Raw genomic sequence first — 10,714 nt, forward strand, 5'->3', positions numbered from 1 at the left:
GGAATTTCCATTCATTTATCATGGCCTGGGTGAGAGCTGGTTTTTCTAACTATTAGCAATAGGGCTAACAAGTTCAGTTTAGGCACATCCCCATGTTGGGAGCAGCTTCACAGGAGCTCTAGGAGAAATTGTGCAGCACAGAGGCAGTATCCCTGCTGGGGCTTCCCAGTGCAAATGCAGACTGATCCTGATGGCTACATCCCTCATCTTAGTCCCTTCTACACACCTGCCCCCCACAGTTCCTGTGCTATGGGAAGCTCAGGGGATGCACTTGTACCTGGCTGCTGTGCATGGACTTAAGGGGAGAGACTTCTTATGCTCTTCTCATCCTTTCCTATTTGCAGAGCAGCTGGTCACAATCTGGCCTGTAATTTTTTTTTTCTCTAAATGCCAAATGTTGCCACACCTCACACACCACATGGCAATTTTCCAGGTGAAACCCATACATGCACTGATGTGGTGATGAAATCCCCTTTACGTTAGTGAGTATTCCAGCTGTTACATGCAGCTTCCTTTATTGGAATGACTTGCCGGGGCTGCAGGGTGATTAATGCAATTGTTCCCATTACACTTATGGTAGCTGAACAATATGCATTGTAATTCATCTCTTACCCTATCCTTAGACGACACTGATCTATGGAAACTGACACTAATGGGATTAAAATGCCTGAAAGCTGGACATATTCTTAATTTACTCAGCCACCTCTTGTGAAAAAGTCACTCAGTTTAGATAAATCTTTCTAAAGTTCTAGGTGTGCTTTGATATTTCATATTATGGCTACTTGAGTGCACTGCACAAAATAAACTGGCATCAATTTGAAACAAAGGACCCAATCCTACTCTGACTGAAGTCAGTGGGCCCAGAAGAGGCCAAAATATGACTACATTACCTCCTCTTGTTCTCTCTTCCTCTATTTGGCTGTAGATCTGAGGGTGCTCACACTAAATTATCCTTTTAATGGCATCATTAATGATGCAGCATGGAAGCAAAATATGTCCTTTAAGGGAAGAAGGAAAAAAAAAAAGAAAAGAAGAAAAAAAGAAAGAGAAAGAGAACAGGACATCAATATGCCTGTTTTCCTCTGGGTTGTGTTATTATATATGAGCACCTTCCACATGTTTATAGAGCCATAAACAGCTGAAGGAATGCAGTCAGTCTCAGGCAGTTCTGTTTAATCTTTCCGTATGCTTCTTAAAAACAGTATGATGCTTGTGATGTCCTCACTTTGTGTGTCATTTCAAACAGGGAAGATTGTGATTGATGGAATAGACATTTGTAAACTGCCCCTGGATACCCTCCGTTCCAGACTCTCAATTATTCTCCAAGACCCCATACTGTTCAGTGGTTCCATTCGGTAGGTATCCATTCTCACTGTACGACCGCTAGGGTTGCATGGGGGTGTACATGGGAGATGGTACCACAGAATTAGCTATGGGATGGGGTGATATGCAAGGGTGATTGCAGGTTCCACAATCTTCTCAGAGAGCTCTAGTGACATAATACCACAATGTGGCCTGGGAATAGGCCAGGATGCTGGAATATAACAATACTTTGTCACTCTTTCCCCTGCAGTTTTAATTTGGATCCAGAGTGCAAGTGCACTGATGATAGGCTTTGGGAAGCTCTGGAGATTGCTCAGCTGAAGAACATGGTCAAATCATTGCCAGGAGGTCTTGGTATGTTTGAACAAGGCCAAGTACCCATGAGTCTATGCCAACCCATAAAAAAGAGCCACATCTATGTATAGCTAAAAAGAAACAGTTTGACTTTTTGATGTCTCTCTGTAGGACAAGGGGAGCGAACTGTACAATGGATTCTATACTTTAAGCCTCCCTGTAATGGATGTCAGGCACTTGGGCCCAGATCCTAAGACGTATTTAGATGCTTAACATTAGATACCTAAATATCTTTCAGGATCTGGGCCCTGATGAATATTCCAACAGTATACCAGAGAGAATGTACATGCTGTGCTGCTGAATGATGTTTTAGCTTTCTACTTATTTCAGTGAAATATTGATGTGGCACATCAACAGGTGGGATGGGGGGACCAGTTGTCAAAGGGCTAAAAGCTTTTAGTCTTGCAGCAGCAACTCTCTGATTGCCAAATGAAGCTCCAACAGCTGTATCTCCTAATTATGTCACTGGTCGAGCATTTCCCTTTGCATTCCAGGTCTGGTTCATGAAGGAAAACCAATTATACACATTCCATATTATTAAAATATAACACTAGGCCTTCCCAAATATGTTAAATCCTTACTCCATGATCATGTGAGATGGTCTATTGTCCTCATGGTGATGGTCCCAACAGCTGGGTTCGGTTTCCTCAATACCACTTCATTCCAACTCTCATCATTGTATTTTTCAGGGATATTACTGATGTTTGAACAGCTCTTACACGGAGATTTTATGGTGTAAATTGAAAGTCATTTGCGATATTGATTTGCTCTTTCGTTTGTATGGGCAACTGAATAAAACTCTGAGACAACAGCATTTAGATGGCATAATCCTTAAAGCTAACTATGTTACAGATGCGGTGGTAACAGAAGGGGGAGAGAATTTCAGTGTGGGGCAGAGACAGCTCTTCTGTCTGGCCAGAGCCTTTGTTCGCAAGAGCAGCATTCTCATCATGGATGAAGCCACGGCTTCTATTGACATGGCCACAGTGAGTATATCAGTTACATTGCTGCTACTTGCTTTGCCTTTTAAGAGGCAAAAAGAAATTGGAAGTCGAGAGCAAGAAGTTGGTACTGTCTTCCCTAGCTGTCATTCATGATAACTTGTCTTTTTATCTTTCAGTTATTTTGTTTTTAATTTTTATTTCTGTGGTGAGGGGAGAGGGTTAAAGAAGAATCCTGCATCGCATCAGTGAGCATCTACCACAAAGACAGAATGCAATATACTGTACGGTCCTGAGTCTTTGACGGTGAAGGGCACATAGTGTGTAAGAGAACTGAATAACTGTTGAACCTTTTTCTTGACAGGAAAATATTTTGCAGAAGGTTGTGATGACTGCCTTTGTGGACCGCACAGTTGTAACGATAGCAGTAAGTATCGACTCCAGCAGATGCCCCTCCCCGTTTCCTCATTCTTGCAGCTGCTATACTTGCTTTTCACCAATCAATTATTGCTATGAAAATAAAACTAAGACACAGGCTCAAACCTGCATCTGGTTCCACAGTTTTGCAAAGAGTTTCTATCTGTAAGGTGGGCCAAGTGAAAACTCTCAGATCTGAACAACCAGAACTTTACAGTGGAGTTTGGCATCGGAATCTGGATACATTACAAATTTTCCCATTGAGCTTAATCTCTCTACTCAGCTCAAATTAAAACACTGGATCCTACCACCACCGAAGTTTGGGGCTAGTTCAAAATCTGGATTTGAAATTTGCTGCTTAGACCCATCGCTAGTTTCTACAACTGTAACATGAATTGTGACTTCAAAGGTTTTTCAGTGCAGCGTCTCAAATTGGATTGTTCTCTCCCCATACGCCTTTGTTTTATTATCGTGGTTTTAAAAATTGAAGAGGTGGAAAATATTCAAATTTCAACAAAAAACAAGAAAATGTTTTCAGCTAATTGTTTGTAACTCCCCCCCTTGTTTTTCAATCAGCTGTAGGTGCCAATGTATAGGCCAGGGCTTCTGTACATATGTAAGACCACTGCCATTGCAGGAGCCTCAGGCACTGTTGTACCTTGATTCCTCCTGTTCTCCGCCTGTAACTCTTCTGGGCTGTAATACTTTGGTCTAATTCTGTTTGTTGGGCTTTGTGTGGAGGTGGCAGGGCAGTGTTTAGTGGCCTGTGATGTAGAGAGAGCCAGACTATGGGCATGTCTACACACACACACTTTCTGTGTAGCAAGCCAGTGTGCCATTGTAACAGGGGGCTTGGAAGGCCAGGCAGCCTACTGGTTGGAGTACTGGACTTCCAGCACTCTCCTTCTGTGATCAAGGTGCCTCAGTCTTTAAGGTAGGATGGGGTAGGGAGACCCGGGTCCTTCTGCTTCTCTGGGTCCTAACCAAGGGCCCTGTGTATGTCAACCCCTAAGTAGGGGATCTCCCAGTGGGGAGTCAGCATCCGCTGCCCTGGGTTACTTCCTACTGTTGCCCCTTCGGTGTGGTGCATGGCCCCATAGTCCAAGTTGTAGTTGTGGCTTATCTCTAGTAGTGCCCCTTCGTGGACCCTGGGTGGAGTCCTGCTGCAGTCCCAGGTTCCTCCGGGCAGAGCAGCCATAAGTTTGGTGGCGTCAGAACCCGTACAAGGTCTCTGCACTTTGGTCACCCGGTTCCTCTCAGGCGGGTTCTCCTAAGCCTCTTTTTCCCTCTCCTTTGGCCAGGAAGACGGTGCTTGGTTCCTGGTGGCTGCCTTGGCTGGCAAGCTAGTGATCCTTCCCGTAAGATAGGGAGGCAGCTAGCTCCTGCCTCTTTGCCAGTCAGCCCCAAACTGAATCAGGCTCCCTCCTTTTCTCCCCCCTCCAGGTCTGGCATTGGCTGCAGGTATAATTGGGCGGGGCTAGCAGGGCTCAAAGGCTCTCCTTAACCCTTTCCGTGCTAGTGGGTGGTTTCTCTGCTTCGTCACAGCCATGCACTAACTGTCCATGTGGACCCTGTTGATGAGCACTAAAAGTTCTCTAGTATGCTTTGACATACTGCTATAAACCCCTGTACGTTAGTGCTCACTAGGGAACGTATAGTGTGCAGCAGCAGAGCCCACATGGACAGTTAGTGTGTGGTGCTGGAATGCTGTAGATTTACACCTCAATTTATCATACGTTAAGTGGTTGTGTAGACATGCCCTTCTTGATCCAGTGCTTCCTTTTAGCCATAAACTCTATGACTCTAAAATATATATATTAAAGAGACCTTAAAGTAATTCCACCCTGTGATGTGCTTAGTTGGCAGTCAGATGTTTTGTGTGTGAAATAAATTTTTGCTTCAACAGCTGTTTCACTTGCTTTGTCTGGGGTATGATCGATTGGTTAGCTCGTAAGATTGGAGTCAGCTCTACTGGGTTCTGTTTCCAGTTGTAGCAGTGACTCATTGTGATATCGTAGGAAAATCACTTAATCTAGCTCATGTATAACATGCTTTAAGAACCTCAGATCCATAAAAGCATAACACACCAGTAACAAAAAAATTCCCATTCATAAAACTGTCATTTCAATTCATGTCTGATTTGTACTGTTTCTCTCACTAAAATACTGCTTGTCTATGGCCTTCTGTTTTCCACATCGCTGTTTGGAGAAAAATAGCATTTCCTTATTTGGCTTTCCTGTTCTTCACAAAGCATTTTCCTTCAGTTGGCTTCACGTTCTTTCTTCCTTTGTAGCTGATCCTTCCTCCTATTTTTTCTCCCCATCTACCTGTTCTTCTTTTCAGCACCGAGTGTCTCAGATCTTGGATGGAGACATTGTGTTAGTCCTTTCCGAAGGTGTTCTAGCTGAGTGTGATTCTGCTTCAAACTTGCTCCTCAAAGAGGATGGCCTGTTCACCACTTTGGTGAAGACTAACAAGTAGACTCTCTCAGTCACACTGCTCGCAAGACTTCTGGCTCTCTGGTAGTTACCTTTAGCTCTTTAATTACCTTAGCTCTGCTACCATTCTACTGCTTTGAGATGACAGTACAAAAGGCCATTCATTACATTCTAGTACTTTCAAATGTTGTTTGTGTTTATTAAGTCCAAAATCCTGCTTTAATGAATGCACTAATCTTTAATAGAGTAATTAGTCTAATAACATAGTAATACAAATGATAATTAACTACTTAATAAATAATTGCTTTTGAAAATAATATCTGAAATGAGTTGCATATGCCCATCCAGATCTTGGTGGACATGAGTCCACATCACAAATGACACTTTCGTTGGCAGTCTCAGAAGAGAGACCAAGGACTGAATTAGCCTGGAAACTAAACTACCATCTCATCCCTAAGGATGCCCTTCCAGATTGGGATTGAGATATACTGGTAGGACAGCATGGGGAAGAACTTGCACTACCATTTTTAGTGTTCTATGGTTAAATGGCAGAGTTCATTCATTCTCCAGCACTGTCACTCATGCACCAGTGCTAAATTCACAAAAACAAAACAAAAAAATGCATATAAAGTAAAGAAACAAACTCTTTATTCCCTTAATGCTATTGTTGCCTTTTGGACTTGGTGCAGGACACATGAGTCAGTCCAAGTGTAAGTGAACTGTTCCCTTGGGAATGGCCAGATGACACAGATTAGTGGTATAAGTCAGTGGCTCTCAACCCTCTCCAGACTACTGTACCCCTTTCAGGAGTCTGATTTGTCTTGTGTACCACCAAGTTACACCTCACTTAAAAACTACTTGCTTACAAAATCAGACATAAAAATACAAAAGTGTCCCAGCATACTGTTACTGAAAAATTGCTGACTTTCATTATTACCATATAATTATAATAAATCAACTGGAATGTAAATATTGTACTTACATTTCAATGTATAGTACATAGAGCAATATAAACAAGTCATTGCCTGTATGAAATTTTAATGTGTATTGACTTCACTAGTGCTTTTTATTTAGCCTGTTGTAAAACTAGGCAAATATCTAGATGAGTTGATGTACTCCCTGGAAGATCTCTGTGGACCCCCAGGGGTACACATACCCCTGGTTGAGACCCACTGGTGTAAGATTCAGCCTTGCCTGAAATGACAAGTCCAAATCACACCAGCATCAACCCAGCCCTCAATTCTCTCTCTGGATTCTCTCTCTCACAAGAATTGGATTCCATGCAGTGTGTGTGGTTTTAATAGAAACATAAAACTCAAAGCCTCATCTAATCTGCATGATCACAGAAAAAACAAATGGTACTTTTTATGAGTACAATTTGTCTGTGTTCTTGATCAAGGCATCCCAAAGAGGAAGGTGTATATCAGTGATCCTGTACCTATATATAGCAGGGGTTACTCCTGGAACCACATCCATGAGTTTAGTTCCAAATGGCCAGTTCCACAGGGCCCAATCATGGAGAGTGCTGAGAATTTATTGAATCAATGAGCACTGAGTATATTCTGAACCTCTCAGGAGCTGTTCAACACCATGCACCATGGGGCTCAATCTTGCAGATACTCATGAACATGCTTAACTTTACGCATCTGAGCAGTCCCATTGAGTTCAAAGGGGCATCTCACATACAGAAAGTTAAGCATCTGCATATGTATTTTCAGGCTCAGGGCCGTGGCTTGTAAAGCGCTTTGAGATCCCTTGGGATTAAAGTTGCTGAATAGGACCTTATCCAAAACTCACAGAAGACAATAGAACTCGTACCATTGACTTTACTAGATCAGGTCCTAAATGAAGGCTATTATTATAATGAGAATTTCTGTATGCTTTTGTTTTATCACAGCACCGGGTCCACACTATTCTGACTGCTGACCTGGTCATTGTGATGAAACGAGGGAATATTTTGGAGAATGACACACCAGAGAACCTGCTGTCTCGGGAAGATGGCATCTTTGCTTCTTTCGTCCGGGCTGACATGTGAAGAGTCACTAAATCGCATGCTGTATTTTTAATAGCTGATTTTTAAACAAATGAAATCCAAATATTTTCTATTCAATGTAGTATCACATTAGCCTTTTCGAAGTTTTTTTTCTTCATGTTTCTATCTTTAAATAATAAAACCCATTGCAATCCATGTATGCCTCAAAGCAATAAAAGGGTCACTGTACCAAATGTCATTAAACTTCCCACACACACGTTTGCAACAGTTTGATTTCTTGGGAGTCTGGCATTTTCCTTGGGAGTCATCGATGGCATTTTTCTTTCTTGTAATGAGCAAAAGTATTTGCTGCTTTTAGGAATGGCATATGTTACACTAGAACCAGTGATCACATGGTTTAGTTTATCAAGAGAGCTAAAGGGCCTCCAGGGTATCTTCCCCTAGGAAAAAAATAACTACATGACACTTGGTGTGATCTGATGCATTCCACAGACAAGCTTTGCCTGCCAAAGTATCTTTGTAAGCCAAGGATAAAAATCTTCCCTTGAAAGCATAATGTAGCAGAATCCAAAAACGGAAATTCTCCTCTCCTCCACTTTATTTTACATGCGCAAGTTAGAACAATGCCATCTTTTAAGTGCTGCGGTGGTTACCATCCACAAACCTATCAGAGATGCTTAGCCTCTAGCAAGGCTTCCCTTATGTTATAATGGCTCTCGCTCTCTTTCCTATGCACGTGCGTTTTTTCATTACATGCTGGTGTACTGTCGGGATGAGGCAGGAATCTACTCTTCCTAATGGCAATGGCAAGACAATGTCAAATGGAAGAGCTGAGATGTTATAAAGTAAAAATGAAGCTCAGTATTTTCAAAGCCTCATATTAGGCTCCTAAATCCATGTTTGTTCTATGGATTCTTGAAAGTCAAAAGGCCAAACTCATCCCTGGCTTCAATAGGGTTACACTGGGGATGAATTTCATTCAGTATGTTAAAGACTCTGTATTAAGGTAAATATGGACTTGGAAGCCTGGCTGAAGTATTCCAGTTAATATGTAAGGTCTGACCTTGCAATTAGACAATCATTAGGAGCTATGCAGCAATCTTAACCTTCTTGTGGCATTCTCTTATCATGGCCCTGTGATGGGTTGGGTCACAGAAACTCCCTCAAGACTGTCACTAGATGGTCTGGGATACCACTGAGAATAAACCCTCCTGCCAGAAGAGACTTCCCTCCACTCCTGTCTTGCTGAGCTAGACACACCAGTCGGCTCCAGCACAGACCAAGAGGCTGGGCCACGCCCCCGCAGTTCACAGAAACTAAGATTCACTTAGCCCAGGGGCTTCTCGGTTAACTGGGACTTTCCCAGCACCCAGTATTCAGTCTTTCTGGGAGCCTAAACCCCAAATAAATCAGTTTTCCTTTGTATAAAGCTTATAGAGGGTAAACTCATAAATTGTCTGCCCTCTGTTACACTGATAGATATGCACAGCTGTTTGCTCCCCCAGGTATTAATCACTTACTCTGAGTTCATTAATAAACAAAAGTGATTTTATTAAGTATAAAAAGTAGGATTTAAGTGGGCCCAAGTAACAACAGACAGAACAAAGCAAGCCTAAGCCTAATACATTGAGAAATGGCATACAGGTAAATCTCACCCTTAGAGATTTTATATTCTCTCTCTCTTGTGGGTGGAAACCCCTGATGTTCAGGGAGTTTACATGCATGAGGAGCTAAGCAGTCACTTGGAAGTTAAGAAATTAGATTCTTCTTATATCGCAAGAGAGAGATGACAAGCTTCACATAAATTGCCACAGATCTACCAGGTCTCATTGTATTATAGCTCCCCTGCATATTATCTTATATATACTTACCAGGGCCATATGCTGAACTTTGCTTTTTTGTGTTTTCCATTGATGGAGAAGGATGCCTTTGCACTAACATGGTGCTGTTTTATTTTTCTGGATTGCTGTATTAAGAATGGTACAGAAGGTATGAAGTATTTGAAATGAATTGTTCCAATTTTCTTTTCAGGTCTTAAACATGTCCCCGTTTAGGGAGAAGTTCCCATAGGCTTCAGAGCAGGCATGTCAAAAAAGAGCTCTACAGAGATGTGTTTTCTCTGTTTTCAGTACTTTTCCTTTCCTGCTGAGGGGTGCCTACTGTCTCCCTTCATCCTCCTTCCCTTCCTTCCTATCTCCTTATACCGCTCCCTGCTTGAGATTCACTAATATATCCCTGCATGCGCTCTGTGGCCCCCCCTCCCCTTCCTGACAGCTCCACGCCTTCCCCTCTGTCTCCAGCCTCCCTTCTGGCTGCCAGACATTGCTCCTCACTCCATCTCTCCATATTTATTCAGGTTTAATACTGTCATTTCAATAGGTAAAACAAATTTTTGTTTTGCCTACTGCAGCCATAACTACAGCTGGAACTACCTGTACGCTGCTAGTTGTTGGTTGTTCTTTTGGGGAGTGGGGAGCCTGATAATTACCTGGACTTGACATTTCAAACAATATTGTTTATGAATGGGAAGGTCACTTTTTTTAAAAGAAAACAAATCAAGCCAGTGGAGCTGAGGTTTTCTAATTCCTAGCTGAACTGGCTGATTTTTTGCCTTATACTCATTTCTAAAATACACTGTTTGAAAGGGTTCTCTGCCTAATTACCCACACTCTTGCTTTCCTTATTTTGTTAGGAAGGACCATTATACAAACTTGGATAGGTTTGTTGTGTAACACAGAAGTATCTAGCAAGTTTCTTAGCTGTGCCATTGGCAAATGGTAGTTTCTCCCCTCCAATGAAAGAACTGAAAAGGGAGAACTTTTGAGATGGAAATCTTCATGAGGATCCCCTTCTGGAGACCTCCGAACTCTTCCTCTCCCCACCCCCAAACATGTCTTGGCATGGGTGAGGTTTGTTCTCATGTAAATGGCCTCTCTCAAACAATGCATATCCCTATGGATGCTGTGTCGAGGCCTGGCCCCCCAAGCAGGATCCCACTTCTAGCTCCCTGAGAAAATGGCATCTCCCAGGATCACTGGGGGGATGTCATGGAAGGGGAGGGGCTACATAGAAATAGAATGTTCATTCACCTAGTTTCCATAGGCCCAGGCAAGGGACAATGTGCATGCCCCTCCATCCTACACAGTTCCCCCTCAAACCTCACCCCAGCATACTATCCAGACCACACAGAACTGCTGCAGATTCTGAATGAGGGAGGGTGATATGAAGCCAGCAGAGTCACCTCTTCC

General features: G+C 42.6%; 1 protein-coding gene across 8 annotated transcripts in view; it reads left to right on the plus strand.

Annotated features, from left to right (window-relative positions):
* ABCC9 (ATP binding cassette subfamily C member 9) overlaps positions 1–7,722 on the plus strand; it is a 122,074-nt gene extending 114,352 nt beyond the window's left edge. For 4 of the 8 annotated variants that reach the window (XR_010592909.1, XM_008165722.4, XM_065568773.1 and 1 more), the window contains 6 exons: positions 1,247–1,355; positions 1,574–1,677; positions 2,530–2,663; positions 2,983–3,045; positions 5,379–5,557; positions 7,371–7,722. Coding sequence is in view for 6 of the 8 variants with exons in the window: in XM_008165722.4 (XP_008163944.2) it covers positions 1,247–1,355; positions 1,574–1,677; positions 2,530–2,663; positions 2,983–3,045; positions 5,379–5,516 (548 nt within the window). In the remaining 2 variants the exon portion in view is untranslated. Of the gene's footprint in view, positions 1–1,246; positions 1,356–1,573; positions 1,678–2,529; positions 2,664–2,982; positions 3,046–5,378; positions 5,558–5,821; positions 5,959–7,370 lie in introns of those variants that run through there. The other 4 variants (XR_010592910.1, XM_008165727.4, XM_065568775.1 and 1 more) reach the window with 2 other exon arrangements.
* The last annotated feature ends 2,992 nt before the right edge of the window (positions 7,723–10,714 follow it).

The sequence above is a fragment of the Chrysemys picta genome, chromosome 1 (genome assembly GCF_011386835.1).
Source record: "Chrysemys picta bellii isolate R12L10 chromosome 1, ASM1138683v2, whole genome shotgun sequence".
Taxonomy (NCBI): domain Eukaryota; kingdom Metazoa; phylum Chordata; order Testudines; family Emydidae; genus Chrysemys; species Chrysemys picta.